This window comes from Apostichopus japonicus, chromosome 2, assembly GCF_037975245.1.
Source record: "Apostichopus japonicus isolate 1M-3 chromosome 2, ASM3797524v1, whole genome shotgun sequence".
NCBI classification, from domain to species: domain Eukaryota; kingdom Metazoa; phylum Echinodermata; class Holothuroidea; order Aspidochirotida; family Stichopodidae; genus Apostichopus; species Apostichopus japonicus.
Window position 1 is genome coordinate 29,326,296 of NC_092562.1, and position 23,505 is coordinate 29,349,800.

Consider the following 23,505-nt stretch of genomic DNA (forward strand, 5'->3'; position numbering starts at 1 on the left):
CATTGCCCCCATGTAAATCCCAACATACTGTTGGTCACCTGCAGTCATCATTTCTGATTTAAAGTAAGAGTTTACCATGTTTTGATGATTTTAAGCATTAACGGCCAAAGTTAATGCTGGTCGATTAATCGTCTGGAGGAGACACTAATTGTGACGTCGCTGCACAATTTTCAAGTTGAAAGATACGAGAAGTTGAAATTATGTTGTGTTAAGTGGCGGTGGGACGGTAGGATTTCTCTGAATAATTTCAAAATTGTATTCACTTTAATTCGCAGCTGGTTTTGTTTTTTGCTTTTCGTTTTGTTTGTTTTTCATGAACAGGCAATGTGTGGGATATCAGCGATTTTGATTCTTAGGATGGTCTCCATACAACATTCGGTACCGCAATGTACATATAAACTATTAAATACTACCGCCCGCCCGCCCCCACCCCCCACCCCCACCCCCTCCGTCCTAAACTGAAACTACTTAGTATACGGTTTAAGAGAAAAACATCAATCCGAAAATATCAACACAACCCCTTCATATCCATCATACACCCCTTCATCCACTCATTATAGAAGTATTGACTCGAATCACTGGTTAAGAGCCCTACACCGACGACCCTATCGCCAACTATATAAATATGCAATATTGAATACCAGCTGTTGCACTAACAAATGAACGAAACAACTGAGCTAAACGCAAATAAAATAGATTGTACTAAACTATGCACACAATCTAAATATGATTGATAAGCTAATTAGCCCAGTGTTGATATTGCTACTTGCCAAATCTGCATGACTGTAGATTATTACAAAATATGATGTGGAGTGTACTATAGCTTTCTGTAGTACAAATGTATGCTTACTTGCTCGCAATTGTGTGAATGCAATATTAACAGTAAAACACGCAACAATACGGGGTTTAAGAAATCACCGCGTGGTTTTACTGGTATACGTTTACCACGTATGCATAGGTACACGCGTAGTTACCTCAATCTGGTAACATGATCACTTCAATTCGTCACAGAATAATAACAGCACCAACCGATTACAGATTAGCTGCACATACAGAAGAATTTGCATTTCAAGCAGGGTACAGCCTTTGTATTCAAGCAGGATACAGCGTTTGTATAGCGACTCGCTATACAAAACAAAGGAAACCAACATGGTGTGTTTAGAAGTCATCAGTTCCCGAAAGGGAATCGCTGCCGCGTTTTTCGCGATATTTTCTTTAAGTTTATCTGATATGCTTGTTTATGCGTCAGGATATGTTTCTCATCCTCTCATTATTATCGTTTGGAACTCAACAGTAATCTGTCTGCTAAGTGTCGTAGGCATCGCGCTAACGGCATCTACTGTATCTCAACCTAGCCTAACAAATAAAATTCTGCTTCTCTGTTTCAATGGCATGCTGAAAGGTATCGCCGATATAGCACTGACCTCGGCAAATATATACGCTACCCCAGGAAATGCGATCGCCGTCCTGTATACGATGCCAGTTTTCACAATGGTGTTCAGTATCATATTTCTAGGCGAAAAGTGTCGAGTGAGTGATATCATTCTAACAGGTTGTGCCATTATAGGAGTTGTCTTTATTTCGAAGCCAGATTTTATTTCCTGGTTATTTGAGAGTAGTGATTCTTATAACAACACATCGAACGATGATTCTGATGGTGATACATTATCTCTATTTCACATAGGTATCATCCTGGCACTGTGTAGCTCGGCGATGAACGCGGCGGCTCTTGTGGTTGGACGCTTCGTAGGTGACTGCGATCTATCGCCGCTATTTATTTTACTACTCGTAGGATTATCCGAAATTACTATAAGCGTTATCCTTTGTTCAATACTCGGTTTATGGACGGCTCCTGCCTCACCTTTAGCGGCCATCAAGCTGATTGGCGTTGGCGTTGCTGGCTTTCTGGGTCTTCTTGGAATGTTTTCGGCCGTGGCAAATGAAAGGCCAACCGTGGTATCTATAGTAATGGCCTTTCAAGTTGTTATTGTGTTCGTTGGACAGTTTTTCCTTTTCAACTTGAGCGTGGCTTGGACTGACGTTGTTGGAGTGGTATTCCTGGTTACATCATGTGTTGGTGCAACATTGATGACGTCTGAAGGATCTAGCGACTCGTCGCCGCCAGATGGGGACGATACAGACGACAATTCTCGCCATCAAATGGAGGAAAGCGAACTTCTGCTGCTCGCAGAGAAACAACGGTGAACGTTTAAAAACACTATGACGAAATGTTAAACTGTAAAGGATTACCAAGACGCCAGTATTCATCTTCTGACTATATCATTATATTGTGTACTGTTATTCTAATCGAAAAATGTTGAATGTTGGCTGTTATGTATGTATATATCATTTCATAGCGAAAATTTTCAAGACTTGAGTTACTAGTGAATGATCATCACTTGAGATGTTATTATTTACAATTGTCTGTTTGGTGTCTAACCTTTTGAGGACATTCTGAACTTGTATTACGGTACTAGTCTAACACTCCTTATACTCGTTTGATTACCAGACGTGATGCTTGGGGAGGGGAGGGGAGGGGGGAGCATTACAATTTCGTAAAAAGTTTCACAGATTATGAGACCAAGTTATCGGTGACAGCGTCAAATATGCTATGCAACGGCGGTTAAGGCCCAACACTCATCAGAAATAATAATTTTAAAAAAATGGATCGCTTTGAAGTATCACTCAGATATATACTATGGCCAGGATACATTATCGTTGCGTAGATAATTTTGATTACAGTGTATGATTCGCACATGTACATCAGTACTGCAGGGGGATATATCACTATGGCATTCATTATATCGATTACAATGTCACTCGTGGGGCATAAATGTATTCACTAACGTTGAAAGAGAAACGAAAGTCACAAGTTATCAAGGTTAATATAGATGCCTATACTCACACATGTTTTGATAGATGTGTCATTTTGTAATGATACTTATTATATCTCCCCAGCTGCCGTAATCCCCTTAGTTACGACCTCATTGCTCCAGAGGTCATGAGGATGGACGGCAGATATTATCCCGCTCAAAAATGGCTTCTTAACCTGTTATCAATTTAAGTGTAACACAGTATATTGACATGGACAATGTCTTCCTGATGGTCATGTTGATGTTCCTTGGCAAATCAGCAAATGTCATGAATTTATTGTTATAATATTTATTGTGAAAATCTCACTTCTCTCTGAGAACCTCTGTAGAGGTAAAATATTACATAGTTCAACGTCGAGCCAATATGGATCTTTGCTGTATTATTAGTTCTCTAACTAGGGAAATTGAAAACCAGGTCATAGGTAGCGTTGTGTCTATGATATTATATTTGGACATGGCTATCTTGTTATCTTGCAATAAATTCTTAATATCGAACAGCAAGACAAAATTTACTTGTGGGGTCTTACTCTTTGAGGTGATTTGTGCCAAAAGGACAGAGGGGGGGGGGTGGTCGGGGTCACAAGCATTCGTGAGACGTCACCGCATTGTACAAACACTAAGCCTGACGCCCACTATGCGACCATTTGCTGCGATCTCTTGAGATCTGTGTGCGATCCGCGGTCGCCGAGTTCTCCTGCGACCGAGCGCAAGCACTGATCGCAAGCGATCACTAACTTGTGAGCACAGGTATCGTGCACTATGCGATCGCTCTTCACTATGCGATCGCTCGTTTACTTTTCATTACCAATGTTATTCGCCTCATCTTTGCTGCCTGGGGGTACCAGCAACTTTTAGCTCTTCAGTCATGCTTCAATACTTCGTGGTAATGGGTGACCAATACTTCGTGCTTTAACACCTACGTCGTGCGGCTGCTTAGGCTGCAGCTGTGGTACTGTTGAGACGTCGCAGACGCCAGCGCAGTCGTCGTTTCTGGGCCCGCACATGGCATGGCTGCTGGAATCGCCTGAGCTTGGTCTGCCCATGGGTTTCTTTTTTTTTTTGGCGGTTGTGGTATCCCTCAGAATCCAGTCTGTAAAGAATTTCATTCTCTCTTTACCACTCCACAATTCCATCCTGTTGTTCAACCTCCAGGACAGGGGCAGCCCTCCTTGCTCTCGGCATAGTGTTCATAGAGGTCAATACAACAATAAATTATGCATAGACTGTCTGCGATGACGTTATGCATACAAACAGTAAAAGTTAAACACTTGGAGCCGTGTGTAGAAATGAGCTCCTTTGTAGCCCTCATCGCAAGCAGATCGCTGATTGGTAAAGGCTGCAAATTTTCCTATACTACAGTGTGTTAGCGACAGCGACCTCACAAGACCAACTATCGCACAATTGGCTATCGGTCTTGCGACCACATTGCGACCACTAGCGGAAGTCGCGAAAGTTTTGAACACGTTTAAAACTTTGCGACCAAATGCGATCTTGTCTGCGGACAGCGATCACCTGCAACCACCTTGCGACCGATCCTCGCACACTTGGCGACTTCAGATGGATTGCAAGAATCGCAAGAGCATCGCAAGCACTGCGACCGCGATCGCAAGCTCGAGGTCGCATAGTGGGCGTCAGGTTTTAAGTTGACGTTAGCAGAATCTATGCGTATAACTCTGTAATAATTTGTAATTTTCTGTATTCCTTATGGACAATACATATATGTAAATATATATTGTTTTTAATTAAGATTATCTCCCATAGCAAGTGTGGTGAATAAGGCACCTTTTGCTTTATACTCTGGTACTAAAACTAGCCTTCCATTGTTTCTTTTTCGTGTTAGTTAAATCAGTCACCAGACCTGGCAACAAGTTCACTTGCTACTGAATATGCAAAAGATCAACATGTTATGTAATAGCAATGCCAGTTGACCAATGGCAAGAGTTTATTTATGATAAAGCAGGCTGTTGCCATCTCCTGATTGGGCACATTGGTTACTACCCGGTGGTACCTCTGGTTTATTCCTCCCTAGTAGTGAAGGTTCCGCCTGTTAGTCAAATGTATTAGCACCCGTACCTGTCAAGCAGTGAAGAATACTGTTTGTAGTTTTGTATAGTTAATCATTTTTTATTGTGTGTGGAAAGTTTTTGTGTATTATACACAGTATTAGTCTGTTTAATAATTATTCCAGCTCTCGGCAATAGTAACCTATAAAATAAGTAAATAACTCTGTCGGGAGGCCAGCTTCACCATTATCAATATTCGTACCACCTTTAACGAATCTCCCTTCTGCAGTCTATCGTAATATTTGGAGGAAATCAGAGGTGTTTTATTTGCGATTCTACGTAAAGAAACTTTCGCCAAACTATTGAATTATTTTTTTAAACCTGATTAGAACATTTTCTTAATATTATACTGTGCAGAGAGAGACAGAAATCCCATCATAAAACCAACAATCACCACCAGGAGGGAAATAGGACCAGGAACACTCGGCAACATCTTTTACACGGAACTATGTTTTGTTATTTATTTTTAAGTTTTTCGTTGGAGACGCCGCAACGGTGAGGCGAATATTTCTATTTTATCGGTTATAATATATTAATATTATACTAATATAATAATAGATGATAAAAATGTATGGTTATCGACTGAGTGGTTAAAGTATCAAACATATTTCTGACTTTAGTCCCCTGCACTCTGTTGTCCAGTGTCTCATTTGTTTTGTCTCTGTGTCTCCTGGATAATGCTCAGAAGTCCTCATACTTTCTTAACATTATAATTTGTAACGACCGAAGGTTAGTAAAAACCTAACAAGAACCCTGACCTTTGATTGCCCTAACAGCATTTCTTGTATTCAGCATTTCTTGTATTCAAATTCACCTCTGATTACTCTCACCAACAGGTTAACTTTCTCGATGTGACTGTTCGCAAGGAACGCGGTTCCCTCTCTACAGACTTATACACCAAGCCCACAGACACACACCAGTATCTCCATTCTTCAAGCTGCCATCCCCGTCACTGCAAGTCTGGAAATGCCTATAGTCAAGCACTTCGTCTTCGTCGCATTTGCTCTAACAATTCCTCTTTCATTCGTCATACAGATGCTTTGGAAAAACACCTTACTGCCAGGGTCCATAGTGCCAGAAGGGTGCGTGAAGCCATTCAGAGAGTCCGCTCCCTTTCCAGATCATCTACTTTGGCAGTGAAGGAAAAAAGAGACGAGATTGCGACGACAAGCTCCCCCTGGTTGTTACTTTCCATCCAAATCTTCCTCACTTCAGATAGACTCCAACGAGCCGTCCCTGAAAAACCCACCATCGCCTACAGACTTCCACGCAACCTACGAGACCTTCTTGTGCGTGCTGCTGTTCCACCTCTAACCCTACACTCACCCATTCAGCATGGTACTTTCCAATGTGATTGTACTTTGAGATGCATCATCTGCAGCCACCACATTGTTGAATCCAATTCCATCACCAGCCACATCCTGCAACTCATACACAAGACTTAAGGTCACGTCACTTGTACAACCCCTAATGTGATCTATCTGATCTCTAGTAGAGTTTGCGGCATCCAGTATGTTGGCGAACCAAAACCACCCTCAAGAAGCGATTCTATGGTCACAGATCCACAGTCAACAGCATGAAGACTGAGACCCCAGTTGGAGAGCACTTTAACCTTCCCAACCATACCATTTACGACATCATCCCTACAGGGGATTGAATCCTTAGGTAGCTGTCTTGACATAGTACGAATCAGCAGAGAGAGGCTGTGGATGCAACGCCTTCTTACCATTCAACCTCATGGGCTCAACATTTAGGAAGGACATGACTAACCTTTCTTCTGTCCTCCTCCCTCCACGTCCCCTTCCCCCCCCCCCCCATCACTCCTCTTCTCATAGCTCTCTTCCATCCTTGTTTTCTCCACACCTTTCTGTCTTTGTTCTTCTCGCTCCGCTACCCCCTTCCCTTAAACCTCTCTTTGTTCCTCCGCTGTTTATCTCCTACCTCTTCTCTTCTCCTGTTGGTTTCTTACTTTCTTCTCTCCATCCCTTGTCAACTAATCCCTTACATCTATCTCTTTGTGTTTACAATGCTCATTAAGCTGTCTGTATTCTGTGCGTGTTTTTGTCCCTTCTGTTACTGTTACTTGTCATTTTGCCTCTGAAGAATATCCTGCTAGGATCGAAACGTCACGCCCACTTACTTTTACACATTCTCTTACACAGGCTCTCCAGTGGATAAGCAGTTTGCTAACAGTTTTACTTGATATTGATTAGCATTTCTTGGTGGAATTGAACCACACAGTCTACAGCCTGTATACCGCACCAGTGAAGGAAACAATTGCTTAACCGTCGGGGCGTATATATATTTATGATAAATGTACATATTTACAATATTTATGATTGTGTAGATATTTACAATAGTTATTAACTCAATGAAGTAAAATAACAGGGAACAAAAAACGAAGGAACTCATGTTTTTCGCTCACAATTTTGAAATGCTTGAACCCATGCATATTGGTAGATATAGGCCTATATCTTATAAATGCTTGAACCCATTCCTGGCTCAACGTATTGGTAGATGTAGGCCTATATCTTATACGTTTGCAAGTATTACTGATTGTTAATGTGAAATGTTTATATACCTACTTTATTCTGATAAACTTGGAAGTATTTGAATGAGGTTTCAAGAGCAGTACTAAATGACCATTGTCACATGGAATAAGCCATTGGTTCTGTTCTGTGAGGTTGAGAACCTTTATTGAAAATCCAGGATACAACGAGACTCCCCTGTTAAGCAACAAATTCATTTGACTAATTCATCGGCAAATCAAATGGGAATGAAATAAGGTTCATTTCTAATTGATTAACCATGCTGGTGGTCGTGCGATGTATTACTTCTGCTGTCTGGATATGAGAAGATCAGTGTTTTTATTGGAGAATTTAATTGGCTGCAGTAAGCAAATATGATCATGGCAAAAAAACTAAAGATGGTCTTGCTCTTTTTCTTGTTCATTGAGAACGTGAAATATCATCCCCACAGAATAATTAACACTGCATTACAAATGTATTTTTAAAATGTAATGAAAAGAGAGTAAATTAATCCCTAAATATTCAAAATTATTTTACGACACTAAGCAGCGTCATTTTCATGTGGGAGGAGTCAAATGGCATGTAACTTAACACTTCACGTCCGGTGTGCGTTCAATTGAAAGTTTCAGCTCATTTTGGACTTAATACAATGTGGGAGATCACTTCAGGTGGGAAAAGCATGTTTTAGCCCTGATTAAAAACCCCAACTTACTTTGGATGGCCAGGGATCGAACCCATGGCCTCCCATGTGCTAGGTTTCACTTCTTCCAATGCTTCCACAATTATCCACTCGACCACAGCACTGATAAATTTCGTGTGCGCTGTTGAAACTTGACCAAAGAATTATGGTTGTAAGGTTTACTGATTTTACTGGTTCACATTCACCCCTTGGAAAGGTATTCGACAAATAGGTTTTACTTCTTTCTTCACTTCTGGAGTCTTCGTTTCTCAGACTTTGGGCAAAGATGAAAAGTATAGCGTCAATTCCATCTGTCTAGTATAATAGTGATACCACACAAGACACACCTGAATCAGTTCGGCGACAAACGTTTCGTAGCGAACTTTCTTAAAATATATGCACTACTTTGCAACCTCATACATGAAAGAGTACAAATAAGCAAACGTTATGTCAAGAAATACATCCCTGGATTATTCTCAGCCCCAGTAGGCAGAGGTGGCCGTGGCATACGTCGCACGTGCCCAAGCAGACCTGAAATTCCTCAAAAGTACAGCCTTTTTTCATAATAATTGGAGCTTTCCTACTTCGAAATAAAACTGGATGAGTTCATACTGTAACCGAATAGCAAATGCTACCGATTTATAAACCGGTATGGTTAAAAAAAAACATTTAAAATGTACAGTAGTTACTGTGTTCTCGGGTGGACTAATACGTGTTAACCGTATATCATGTCCATTAAATCTTGTTGGTATTTTGTTTTTAGGAATACAGAGCTTATCAATGTGTTGTAATTTATGGCATAAGTATCTTCAAGGCTATGTAGATATGTATTTTGAGATATGAATATATTCGACAAACGCCGACGTACACATAAGCATATTGTAGACCAACATCATTATGAGGAGAGGCGAGTCTTTTAAGCAAATACAAATAATAGGAATTTCTTACATGTGCATCATTCTTGTGGAATCAGCATGGAGATACACCAGTAATCTTTTGCTACAAATGAACTGAACCAGTGTGGGCATTACAGAATGGATTTTTCAACATTGCTGGTCTCTAGTTAAGGGATTATATTGTCTCTTTAAAGAGTTGTGTTTATACGTTTGCTAAGATCTTAATTTATTCAAGTGGACACGCAACACATCCATGGTCGGTTGATTGCTGTCTGAGGGACAACGTTGATCTCTATTTTGATTTTGATATCGATTGTGATCTTAAAGCCAAAAATTATTACAGATAATCGAATAGCTAAAATCCCCTACATTTGCTTGACTTCATTTAAAAAAGTTTCGGTGACATTGCAATGACCGCTGCCGATGTGTTATCGACACATGGGATACAATTGTAGTTCTAAATACAATATCAATCACTACTATTATCTTAAGCATATCATCCTGAGAGAACATTGTCGTTTAACCGACGCGTTCTTTTTCGATATAGTATATTGAAGTGTCGGAGTTTTCTTTATCGCCAGACCTTCCTTCCCAATCAAATTAGTAGACAAGAATTTCTAATTCCATGGCTCAGATACATACACATTGGGCATATTGCTAGCCCTGTTCAGTGTCACGTGGAACCCATGCGCTCTTAGGATTGGACGTTTCCTAGGGAATAACGAAGACCCACTTTCAACGATATTGTTCATGGATAACTTGTTTTAACTTGCGTTTAATGGTTAATAACCCATCGACAGCTTGAAATTGCTGGAAGAATTATACAGATGAGCAATCAAAATTTTGTTTTAAAGTCCCGAAAGTATGGAAAAGTTAATGTGCCATCTGAACGATAAGATCTTTCTACGCAATTTGCGGTAATTTATCATTTTGCTGTAAAATGTTGAAATGATGACGTACTGATGCAAGAGTAATTTATCATTTTGTTCATTAGATTTGAGGAATTTTGAATGTTCTTGAACATTGTCAGTATATTTACGAAAGGTCTTCACATTTGACGGCTCCTTAAAGTCATTACAAAGTGATAGTCAAAATATGTTTACCAATAGCAAACTGTTAAAACATTTGAATAAAAATTTTCTTAATGATCGATAGTATGGAATGCCACATGAACTAAAAGACTACGTATGGTGAAGTTTGCTTTCTTGTTTGAAAGTGATTTTAATTTTTTTTTTCCAAGCGTATTTTATTACGGTAATTGTTTCCATCTATATCGACTCGGTGGTGAGGGAGGGACACGAATGATTTTATTATAAAGAATATTTCCCTTATCTATTGGTTGCTTAATTGTTTGATTTATATCTTTCATCCTCACACAAACAAGAGTGTCAGGCGACCATTTGACTAACAGTGTGGTAGAAATTCCCATTTGAAACTAAGGCGGTTATTTCTCCTTGAATTCTAATAGATTTGAAATGTTTTCCTAGCCCTGAATGTTCTCTGAATTCAAGATTACATATCGTATGGTTACAACTTCCTGTGTTGTTTATGGACTGCATCTAATATATAGGAATAAAACATTTCATACAGACAGCGACTATGGTGCTGTTAGATAAATGCAAATTATTTTAATTAAAAAATGTTGAAAGTTTACATCTTTGCCAAAATACAAACTATCATGTGTTCGGTTGATGACAAGGATTTCAAACCATTGGTTTGTACCGCTGAAATTGACATCTCACTCCGGAATCAGATGCAAGTTTAAGTTCTTGAGAGAGTTAGTAACCACTATATTATTGAGAACCCTTTCACCATATTTTGAAACAGTAAAACTCCCTGCACAAAGTACGAAAACCTTGATCTAAATAAGAATAGTACAGTAGTTCCAAATGTCATCTTTATAGCTCGTTCATTTACTGAGGGGGAATTAATTCATCAAGTGTACTTTGCCCGATATAGTGTAGTTTTCATTCTTTTTCTCTGATGCAATGAGGAACCCATACATACTTGAGGTCAACGTTTAGTTCTCATGAAGACACTTACTTCACACATTTACAACATTAAATAACATTCCGTCACTCAATTATTTCAACATTCCACGTTTAAAGACGAAACCACCTGTTAATGTATGCATACTTGGACAACACTAATATCGACAGATATAAGATACAAGTTGTTAAGTTGTTAGTTGGATCAATATTCGTCGTGTCATCGTCGATCAACTTCGTGGTTTCCACTGCTTAATGTTGTAATCAGTTCCCAGCCTTCGTTATCCTTAATTCACACTAACATTTAGAGGTGTGTCGCTATTTACCGGAACGACGAACGTCTCCTACTATAACAAACAGACCCATTTCCATCTTCCATTTAACAATGTTTGTCTAAAAACTTCAAAAACATATTTTGGACGAGACTCTTAATCTATTGCACTAAACGTTATTTATTTATTTGATGGTCAATATCGCTTTACTTCCCAGAAGAAAAAAATTATCAGTCCCTACTCTTCCTGATTTGTTGATCGCTCTTATACAGTTGTCACTTAAATGTTTGACTTGTTTTTATTTTAAGGCGCTATTAAGTATATTTTCTATTAGGCAACAATAGAGTCTCGCAAATTATCATAAAGTGAATACCTGTTGTGTTTTTGTTTAATCCTAGTCATATCTTTCCTGCATGAAAATGATATTGAATGAGTGTAGCTGCTTTGTTGGTGGACGTGTTTCTGAATGGCACACTGTTGGCCAGTAGAGAGGGAGGGTCATGAGAGCCAGTTGTGGATGAACGTGAAGCCACTTACCGTACATATGTTGGCTTCCACTCTCAGTATTGTAACATTTAATGTTCTTCCATAAACATTGTTGTGCTTCTCTGTTTCAAACTTATGTAGAAGACATACTAACTATATTTGTTCTGAAAAGCGTTCTTGCGAATTCGTTACAATGATCGATGAAGATATTACTGTTTATCGAGATAAAACTTTTATGGTTTTATTACTGTACCTATTAAAAGGGATTCTTAATCTTCTTTTGTTTTTCTTTGGTTTAGAATACAAGTTTCTTTAAATTTCATTGAAGACTCAATTAGTGATGTTTATTACTTGATCGATAACTTCAACGTCTCTTTTGACGATCCTAGACTCTCTTTACTAGCGAAAGGCTTCCGATAGTCTTTACTGGCACAAGGCGTCCGATAGGACATTTTGGAGACAAATGGAGAAACTTAACGTTTGAACAGAAACTATTCAGGAAGTAAGATGAAATAAAGGGGATTAGAAAAAAATAAAGGAATTAACCCTCTGTTCGTCGACTGATTACTTCTTGCCCAAGGTATTTACGTGACCTTGTATGGGCTATATTACACTCGGCATTCATGACTGATACTGCACTTACAGCTGTAAGAGCCAAGTCACTTAATACCACCAATAACAATTAGTTGGATCATCAACATAATCACACGAATTATTCATCAACGTGTCAAATAGATAGAGATTCCGAATAACAGGCAATTTTTTCGTTTGGAAAAACGATTTACCAGATTCTTTTGAGTTCATTTTGGGCTTTTGTGTTGTTAAGTTATTTCAACTATAATATCCGAGAGATTATTATTCAATTACCGAAATAAAATTAATTTTCATTTAATATTTACATCTTAAAAGTGTCAATGGATACTTTTTACATACCAAGAACCTCTGATCTCGTCTATTCTGTTCTGTTCTGTTCTGCTCTGTGATGTTCTGTTCTGTTCTGTTCTGCTCTGTTCCGCTCTTTTCTGCTCTGCTCTGCTCTGTTCTGCTCTACTCTGCTCTGTTCTGCTCTGCTCTGCTCTGTTCTGCTCTGCTCTGCTCTGCTCTGTTCTGTTCTGCTCTGTTCTGTTCTGTTCTGCTCTGTTCTGTTCTGTTCCGCTCTGTTCTGTTTTGCTCTGTTCTGCTCCGCTCTGTTCTGCCCTGTTCTGATCTGTTCTGCACTGTTCTGCTCTGTTCTGCAGTGTGCTGCTCCGCTCCGCACTGGCCCGCTCTGTTCTGTTCTGCTCCGCTCTACTCCACTCTGCTGCGCTCTGTTCTGTCTGCTCCGGTCTTCTCTGTCTGCTCCTTCCTGCTCTGTTCTACATTGATCTGCTCTGCTCTGTTACGGTCTGTTCTGTTAAGGTCTGCTACGTTCTGCTCCGTTCTGCTCCGTTCTGCTTCGTTTGGCTCTGTTTTGCTCTGTTCTGTTCTGCTCCGCCCTCCTTTATTCTGCTCTACTCTCCTCTGATATTTACTTCACTTGTAATTCAGATTTCACTTTCATATTTGATTAATTTTTGTGAAGTAATTCAGATGTTTTTGTTTCTTGCTGAACTTCTTTATCCCAAAGAGATACGCCACTTTCCATGATTATTGTTTCAACCAACCTTTTTTGTTTTACTGATATGAATAGCCTGTACGAGATATAGTTTGTCATAGCTGTTTAATATCATCCTGGATTCATTCAGGCACACTACAATACTACAACACTTCTCACTAAGAGCTGATAAGAAAGTACTGGTACAAACTATTAGTGTATTGGTACAAAGTAATAAAACAGTGTGTTTGCACCAACGTTACTACACAAAACGAGTCTTGTGGTCATAACAAAAATGGCGACAGAAAGAATTCACGAGGAATGTTCTACCTTGAATAAAATATTGTGTCTTAAAGAGACGTGGGACGAATATAGAGGAATAGCATACGCTGTGGCTTCTGCTATTTCCTTCAGTATATCAGATTTGTTGATTTATGAATCTAGTAATATATCTCATCCTCTTATTATCTATTTGTGGATATCTGGATGGATGTTCATCTTAAGTACTGCATTCCTGTTAGTCAAACGGCCTTATATTCTGTACACTGGAACCAACTCCATCAAACTGTTATTGACTTTGACGCTTAATGGCTTAATGGTTGCGACTGGTGACGTCGCTTTAACGGTAGCTTATGTGTTCACCTCTCCTGGAGATGCTGTTTCCATCAATTATACTGCACCTATCTATGCCGGTATATTCAGCGTCATTTTTTTGCGTGACCGGTGTCGAGTATGGGACATCATATTCATCATTCTTTCTGTGATAGGTGTATTCCTTGTAGTGAAGCCAACGATTATATTTGACAAGCCTCTAGCTGATACCGATGTCTCGTATTCCATAGGAATAGGCTTAGCAATTTTTAGCGCTATCATGACCGGTGCAACCTATGTGATAGGTTCCTATCTCGGGAAAAATGACATTTCACCGTTAATAGTTTTATTTTTCACAGCATTGGCAGAAATCGCTATCAGTATTACACTCTGTACTTCATTTCAACAATGGGGCAAAATAACGGACTATTCTGCATTACAAGTGTTCAAACTAATCTCTGGTGGAGCCTTATGGTTTTTGGGCAGTTTATTAGTGTTTACGGCTGTGCAGGTTGAACGACCGACCTTCATCACCATTGTTATGACGTCAGAGACTTTTTTAGTATTTCTGGGTGGGTATGTCTTCCTTGGATTGACTACTCGGTGGTCGGCCTACCTCGGTGCCGCTCTTATTGTAGTAGCTTGTATCGGTAGCACAGCTGTGAGGGACAGAAATACATCATCACGCACAACAGCGGACGGAGAGGGTGACGAAGAATTGCTTTTGGTGGATCAAAACTGACAAATTTACCAGGTTTCTTTAAATACGACAAAAATAATGTGCGAAATTCGACAATGGTAAATCTGGAGAGACGTGACATTTATCGATGTGAGAATTAATGACTGGACAATTATTTTATTATGATGATAAATACTAATACAAATAATATTGAGTGGGGTATTAGAACAAGTTAAGTGCAACTTTGTGTTAGAGTTAGCAGTATTGTCAATCCAGTTGTCGCAACAGTAAAATAAACGTTGTGTCTGAAAAGGTTAACTGTTAAAGAGACTAAAACGTTTCAAAGGTTTACTTTGATACGAACTCTAGATGTAAAGGCAGATGTAAATTCAATCAACTTAAATGGGCAGAACTGGCAGACAGTAGAACTATGGAAGATATTTATGTAAGCTAGGGTGCAAGGAAATGTAGGATCAGCAAGATGGTGTACAATATAATGTTCCCATTAATTTCATTTATATGTCGTTTTTCTTTCTTTCTTTTTCTTTCTTTTTTTTTTTTGCAAAGAAAATGGGTTCCCTTGGGTTACCAGGATCACTTGGCACAGAATTAGAAAATGTGGTTAAACATTCTTGATATAGGGTATTATTTAGAACAATATTAGGGCACGTTTTTACTTATCAACAATTTGAATCCACTTCTCGTAACACCAAATCCACATATATGTGTTGGAAAAGTTTTACAGTGCATCATTCAATTTAGGTTTTCGTTTCATAAGATCTTCCTTGATTTAGAAAGGATACCAGATGGAAATTTCATCAATGTTAAGGGACGGAACTTGGGCAACTTTGAAATTATTGCAAGATAGAAGTGACATGTCCTACGAATAAATTTCAAATTATTTTGCCATGAAATATAAAACACAATAACAATAGTAAAGCTTCTCTTATGTAGGTCCACACTATCGAGTACAACAACACTTTTTGGTTTGGTGATCAAAGGTTATTTCACGTTGACAGAGGTCAGTCTGAAAACCTTGCCATCAGAAGAACTCCAATCAGGATGCTCTTGATACTTGGTAAAGTGGTTCAACCTAATGAAGTATAAAAAGCCTGACTGCAGGATAGGATATGTTCACTTGAGCGATTGACAAGAACTCGCTAAGCCGATAGCTATCTGGCTCTTATAAGCAATATACATATATATATATATATATATATATATATATATATATATATATATATATATATATATATATATATATGCGTGTGTGTGTTTAAATATATATTTATTTGCGTGTAAGGACACAACACAGTAAACAATTCTGAACTGCTAAAGCAAATACAATCGAGATGACGAAAGTTTGCATAAGGACTCATAAAGATAATATCGTCAGAGTAATGTCATGGACCAGACTTTCAGAGTGCTAAAGATGCATTGTTAATTTTTATTTCGTTGATAATTTGTTTTCATATGGGAGGTTATACAGTTCCAAGAAGGATAAACGTACACTGAAAAAATAAACTAGTCAATATTGCCACGGACTAACGTTAAATTAGTCTGTAACGTTAGTCAATGCACACGGACTAGCAAAAATCTTCGTTTCATCGCTGCTTCTTAGTTAGTTTACACTGACTAAGGAAAATATAATCGCAGCTTAGTCGGTGGCGACGGACAAAGGTATTTTAACCCATGGACTAAGAACGATACGGACACCCGATTTACGCCATAATCGTAGCTTAGTCGGTGTCGACAGACTAATGTATTTTAACCCAATTCGATTCACTTCAATTTGGAAACCGAGAGGCAACGGCAGCTTGCTGGGCTTGGCATAGTTTCATACGATCACTCTAAGCAACTTTCAACCGTAAATCACCCAAGAAGGTCTTTAGAAGAATGGAGGTATTAACTGCATCATCGGCCTACCTGTTATTCCTTTAATTTGAAGGTAAAATTAAAGTTAATTGTTAGGCCACTGGCACTAGTACTGTATTATGGTTAGTGTAACGCTACCGTTGTCACGTTGGCGTTTCGCAATACACAAGTGCAGTGACAGTGAGTAGCCTATAGGCTTCTACTGGGTACTGCAGTGCATTCTCAACACTAAAGTGTGCATCCTAAACACCAATTAACAATGTGTTATGTGTGTATTGGGCTAGATTGAACAGTGGCACATAATCTTCTTATTTATTCCCAAACAAATGCTGGAACTATAAGGCTCAATAGTTTATTTGAAGTCTACACTCATTTGGTAAAGATTTCCTGTAATTTCCCATGTGAATCTAAATGGGTAGGCTTTGTGATATTGAATAAGCAAGGCTAGACCTTCAAACGTACAGTCACAGTAGGCTGAACAAATTGGCTAGTCAACGGTATTATATGTTGCGAGCAGTCAGGATGCACGCTTCAGTTCTATTTAACCTTTTCATTTATCATTTTTTAGTATTTAATTTCCGGTCACGCCCAGGAAACAATTGCGACATTCCTTCACGGTCGACTTGCTTACTGTAAGAAGTATTAACCGTTTTTTCGCAGGAAAGCTTGATAGTCTGAAGTTATTATAACATGTGCTTTTAGTATACTGCCAAAAGAGTAAGTTGTTGTATTTGCATTGATATTTTATGTAGAAGTAACGGAAAATTGAGTATGTTTAGTTTGGTCTAATTGCACGTTTTTTTTTTCTGTCCAATGTAGTGCAGGGTTCACTTGCGCGAATTCAAATTATTCTGTTTATGTATATGTATATGCATCGATTCTTAGATTATGATGTTTTTTTGACATTTATTTGTAATTCAAGCATATCTGTTTAGTAGCAAAGTTTAAAGGTTAAGATTAATTAGTTTTCTCTTTTTGATCCTAGATTGAATGAAACTCATTGGCGTAAATAATAGATCAGATGATACAGTTTAACGCAGTTGCTAAAACTCTGGGTATTCTCTAGTCTTCGCCGGTCCATTATATACTTTAGTACTACTAGTAAGACTATATCAAAACGACCGAAGACAAACTTAGTGTAACAAAGTACTGATTCTCCTCTAGCCTAGGTCTAAACAGGCTTGTTATGTGAGCAAGCAAAATAACAACTAAAAACGATTAGGCCTATAAATAAGTTGGCTCAGTGCATTTCTGTTTCTAAAATTTTATATTTTTAAAGATCATAAAAACAAACAAAGATTTAGCCCATGTTTTATTATCTCTGTATTCTGGGCATTTGATTCTGGTTGCAATGGTGATGACACTCTCGTTCAAATTTTCAGCTTTATACAGTCTGCTTCAAACTTTGGGATTGTTTTTTGAGACTATAGTGGAAGCAAATCTCACATAACTTTGTGGTGACAACTTTATTTTTTTTTTTTCAAATGATGAATACTTTGCTGTTTCTTTCTTCCAGCAGGAATTGAAAAGCCAAATATCTAAGTCAAGGGTGAGCTTTCCTGTGATGTACGACACCAGTGTGGAGGCAACAACAGAAGAGGAGAACTGTGTTATATATGGCTTAAAGACATGTTTTAAGATGATATATTGGTACCCTTCGCAGAACAAAAGAGTTTATCCAAGAGTCCAAAAAGCAAAGGAACAAGTACCATAGAGAAAAAAGATGGAAGAGTGAGTTTAACTATTGTACCCAACTGTTTAATGATATTTAAGATACTTTTCATAACCTGTTTTAAAAAAAAAACCAGTCTAGTATATCATTTACGTGCAAGCTTCATAAGTTTGGTCAAATTTTCACTGATCTGTAGAGCGGGAGTCCAGAGGGTTTGGTTAGCTGGGAAGGTAACCAATTGCCTGGTACATCACAATGTTCACAATGCATTCCTGTATATGAAACCTGATGACTGGCAAACCGACTGTGGTGGATGTGGCTGGGAGAGCAATTTTAAAGTCACCTAATAGCTAACCTAGAGCAGCTTTCATGGTAACCACATCAAAGTAAGAACAATGTGTCAGGTATGGCCCCAAGAGCAACAAATGGCAATTGCCAGTAATTATTGGTGGTGGGGTACCCCTGCCAGTGATCTATAATTGACCCCTCACGGCTGACCTAGGTCAGCTCATGAGGTAACCACTTGAAACCTACTGGAAAATGTTGGTTAGGACTTCAGATACAAGGGATGGGCATTGCCAGTAATTTTTATTGGTGGGGTACCCCTGCCAGTAGACCCCCAATATGCCCATCCCCTCATTGACCTAGGTGAGCTCATGATTTGACCAGTTGAAACCTACAGGAAAATGATAGGTATCACTTCATATGTAAGGATGGGCATTTCCAGTATTTTATATTGGTGGGCCACCACTGCCAGAGTCCGCCCATCCCTTACATATAGAATCCTGTCAATAATTTTCCAGTAGTTTTCAACTGGTTAAATCATGAGCTGACCTAGATCAATGAGGGGGGGGGGGCTTTTTGGGGGTCTACTGGCAGGGGTACCCCACTAATATAAATTACTGGAAATGCCCATCCCTTACATATATATAGAGTCCTGCCAATCATTTTACAGTAGTTTTCAACTGGTTACCTCATGAGCTAATCTAGGTCAATGGGGGATGGGCATTTTGGGGGTCTACTGACAGGGTTACCCCACCAATGTAAATGACTGGAAATGCCCATCCCTTACATATGAAGTGATACCTATCATTTTCCAGTAATTTTTCAACTGGTTATCTCATGAGCTGACCTAAGTCAATGAGGGAATGGGCATTTTGGGGGTCTACTGGCAGGGGTACCCCCCCCCCCCCCAATATAAATTACTGGAAATTCCCATCCCTTACATATGAAGTGATACCATTTTCCAGTAGTTTTCAACTGGTTACATCATGAGCTCATTAGGTCAATGGGGGATGGGCATTTTGGGGGTCCACTGGCAGGGGTACCCCACCAATAAAAATTACTGGCAATGCCCATCAGTTGTATCTGAAGCCCTAACCAACATTTTCCAGTAGGTTTCAAGTGGTTACCTCATGAGCTGACCTAGGTCAGCCTTGAGGGGTCAATTATAGATCACTGGCAGGGGTACCCCACCACCAATAATTACTGGCAATGGCCATTTGTTGCTCTTGGGGCCATACCTGACATATTGTACTTACTTTGATGTGTTACCATGAAAACTGATCTAGGTTAGCTATCAGGTGACTTTAAAATTGCTCTCCCAGCCACACCCACCACAGTCGGTTTGCCAGTCGTCTGGTTTCATATACAGGAATGCACTGTGAGCATTGTGATGTACAAGGCAATTGGTTACCTTCCCAGCTAACCAAACCCTCTGGGATCCCGGTCTATTGGGATCATTATTAACATGATTAACATAATTATTAAGCTTTGAGAAATAACTTGGTGTTATGCTGTGCAAAGCTAATAATAATTTGGTAAAGCTGCTATTCCTGGCTTATAATTTGAGGGACCTAGATTTAAATGTATACCTCCCAATATGTTATAAAATTTTAATGTAAATGTATGTTTATGATAATGTGCGTTATCATGTGCTATATCTGTATCTGTGCATACACGTATATCATATTTTCTGTTCACAGGTCAATAATGGTGCAGATTTTGGCTTCCTGAAGACAAGTGGGAGGCCATTTGTAATTAAGAGAAACACTCTTTGTTCGTGAAGACTTAACTGGTGTCGATTTGGGGTACCACTTTAAAACGAAAGTCATGAGGAACCCTTGCCCAAGACTCAACTTTGCATTATTGTGCAGTGCTATACTTTTGCGATTCATGTTTGATCCATTAACTTGTCTTAACTTTGTTGGAAAAAAAATCAGATTTTCAGATTTTATTTACAGTGATTTCTTCTCTATCTGTCGAAAGTCAGCCTTTTGTAGACATCAGAAGTTTTATCAGAAATAAATACTGCCAACGTACACATTATTTGTGTTTCTTCTGCTCTCTTTTCTTTCAGTGATACTAGTCAGTGAAACTAGTCGGGTTTAATTCTTTCAGTGAATCTAGTCAGTGCAACTAGTCAGTCGATACCGACTAAGAAAGGTTAGTCGGGAGAGGCACCATCCTGACTAATGTAAAACCTGCTATAAACTAGTCGGTGGCTCATATAAATTAGTCGGTAAAGACCGACTAATGTCACCAACTAATGTAACTGACTAATAAACATTTACCGACTAAAAAATTGTTGATCGACTAAGCTGGCGGACTAAGATGACCGACTAAGAAATCCAACTGCCTAAGGAATAAATTAGTCGGTATAGCAACTGACTAAGGCTATGTTAGTCGGGAGAGGCACCAGATGGACTAACGTTTTGTTAGTCGGTGAACCAATTTAAGTTTTCAGTGTAGGATAAGAACGGTCGATAATTTTATAAAGTTCTCTTGAGAATTCATTTACCATAAATATACGTGTTTTTTACTCTATAGATATTTTATGTCGCCTAGCTGAAGCTTAGAATATGCCTTCACGTGTCGCCTCCTGTGTACTCTAAATACTAACATGACATTGAGCCTTAAACAGAATCTGGGTACTCGATATTACCAACTATAAGATAAAATAGAGCAGGAAGTATGTTAGAGCAAAAGTGCATGTAAAAATGAAAGAAATATGTGTATTTTATTTCAAGACACTGTATGGAACCTTTCAAAATGAGATCAAATACTGACTCAATGTACAGGAGTATACCAATCAATATATGATCAATATTATAAACTTCTTACCTAACAGTTGTTCGTACCGTAGCCGTCTATAACACACTCTACAAATATTGGGCAAACATACTACCCAACACTGCAAGGTAAATAAGTATCCATACAACGGTGAATAAATCTTACCAAAACAAAGTAAAATGCAGACAATCTTTATAAAACTATCACTTTTTGGTAATTAAATTGATTGAACTGGGCAGTTGTCGGTTGGATGTAAAACTTCCCAATTTTGGGTAAAATATTTGTTAGAGTGTAAGTATAACGTCTGAAATAGTAATCATCTCAAGTCTAATCTCGCCATCTATATTACTGTATAGCCGACGGTATGTATATTTGAAGTTTATATATATATATATATATATATATATATATATATATATATTAGATACTACGAATTTATTATTTTGTAAATATATTATACGGTATTAAAGCATAGTTTATTGTCGTTGGTTCCAAAAGGTTATCAAGATAAACTTAACCGTATTGGTTAGCAACAGGCTATAACTTTTTACAGCGGTTATAACGTTCGCGAGGAGATTATTAACAGTATTTTATTATATTATATTTTATTTTATTTACTTTATTTGCATTTGTCGACAAAACTTTATCTGTATACATCCTCAAGGCTGAGCTGATATCTGGGGTGTAGGATGTGCATGATTGTGCACTTTTTTCTCTTTCAAAGTCTCTTTCGTAAATTTAAAACTGCATATACTTTTTTAGTGTCTGTCTGTTGTTGAAAATGCCTATGACAAAACACATGCCGTTAAGGCAGGTCCTAAACATACATACCGCGTACTATAGGGGTTTTGCGGGAACAGCGATGAACGTTGTAACATATTTTCATTACGAACCGCCAATGTATATACACCTAACTATATTGCAATGTTATGAATATTTAACAGAAAGAGATCCAAAATGGAGAACAGTACATCATCATATTAATGCAACTCACATCAAGATTCTGAAATCGAAGACGATTCAAACCCATAATAACGTGAAAAAGTAGACTGCAGGGGTGAAGAAAATATACCTAATATAGAACGAAAACTAAAGCAAGATATGCTCTCAGCTTCAGTCCTCTGACGTATGGATTGTATCCATGTTGTTATTATCATTACGGTGTTATGTCAATATAGTTATTTGTGTTCATTCCCTATGACAATTGTGTTCATTCCCTATGACAAAGAATAGAGGCTACATACTTAACTTAAACAAAATGAAATACAAACAACATCGAGCAAGAGGGTAGCGCCATGACTGCAGGGGTTGAGGGCGAGCTTCCTGTCATTGTACCAATGAAACACGTTGTGTACATTTAACGATAACCGCATCAAAAGGGCAGCCATATGTCAGCCAGAAACATGTAAAAGAACAAATGCTTTAGAGAAACCTGATCATAACCTATCAAACATGATATCACTAATGTTTGTTTTATGAAGTTTTATTGATCTCTCTCATGGTCATATATTTCTTGTTTGTCGTATCAACTGCCATCAACAATGATAGGTTACATCATAAAACTGTAACGATACAGTTAACCTTATGCAAGATCACATTCAACTTGGGACTTTTCATCTTTATTGGAGTTTGGAACACCTGTGTAATTTCTAGGTTTTCCTTGCCTTACTTTCAAAGATCTCCCCGCCCCATACCCACCCTCTCTTATATGTACCCTGTTATTTAAACTAATTTTGGTCATAGATGTTTGGTACGCACGTAGGTGGAGCTTCTCGGGAAGATCTTGGCTTCACTTCTAAAGCTAGAGGCCAAAATTCTAAGCAAAGGAAACTTTCTGAGATCCCGATAAGTTATTTAACCAGAAGAGTCTCATCATAATTGTTTTTATTTTCTCCAGTTCAAGTTCTACGACTTATTGATAACATTATATTGACATTGAGAGACGAAGGGGACTGTAAATAAATCAACAGAATAAATTGGGACTTTTCATTTTTATTGCAATTTCGAAAATATGTGTACTTGCCGTAGTTTCCCTAGCCTTACTTTCACAGACCCCAACCCCCTTGGAAAGATCTGTTATCTGTACACTGTACCCGAGGCACCCGGAGTCCAATCTCGTCAACTCACGAACTATGTAATTATATTTGCTGACTTGATGCTGGTTAGTAGTTATCGCTGATTTACGAAGCCTTTCTGACCTCAACATGCTACACCTTTCACACTTCGAGGAAATAGACATGGCACCATAAACTGTCCAA

The 23,505-nt window shown here is 38.5% G+C and overlaps 1 protein-coding gene and 2 long non-coding RNA genes across 3 annotated transcripts; all 3 read left to right on the forward strand.

Moving 5' to 3' along the window:
- Nucleotides 1-500: 500 nt before the first annotated feature.
- LOC139955241 (uncharacterized) lies at nucleotides 501-5,565 on the forward strand. Its single transcript, XR_011788492.1, has 2 exons — nucleotides 501-1,152; nucleotides 1,685-5,565. It is a non-coding gene; the product is annotated as an uncharacterized lncRNA (long non-coding RNA).
- Nucleotides 5,566-13,653: 8,088 nt separating this feature from the next.
- On the forward strand, nucleotides 13,654-14,691 carry LOC139981167 (solute carrier family 35 member G1-like). Its single transcript, XM_071993364.1, has one exon. It carries the CDS (start codon nucleotides 13,654-13,656, stop codon nucleotides 14,689-14,691), a length of 1,038 nt encoding a protein of 345 aa, XP_071849465.1.
- A 1,443-nt stretch (nucleotides 14,692-16,134) lies between these two features.
- LOC139955252 (uncharacterized) lies at nucleotides 16,135-20,794 on the forward strand. The gene is made up of 3 exons (XR_011788503.1): nucleotides 16,135-16,576; nucleotides 18,020-18,234; nucleotides 20,161-20,794. It is a non-coding gene; the product is annotated as an uncharacterized lncRNA (long non-coding RNA).
- The last annotated feature ends 2,711 nt before the right edge of the window (nucleotides 20,795-23,505 follow it).

Coding starts and splice junctions, on each gene's coding strand:
- LOC139981167 (XM_071993364.1), top strand. CDS start 13,654: ATGGCGACAGAAAGAATTCACGAGGAATGTTCTACCTTGAATAAAATA.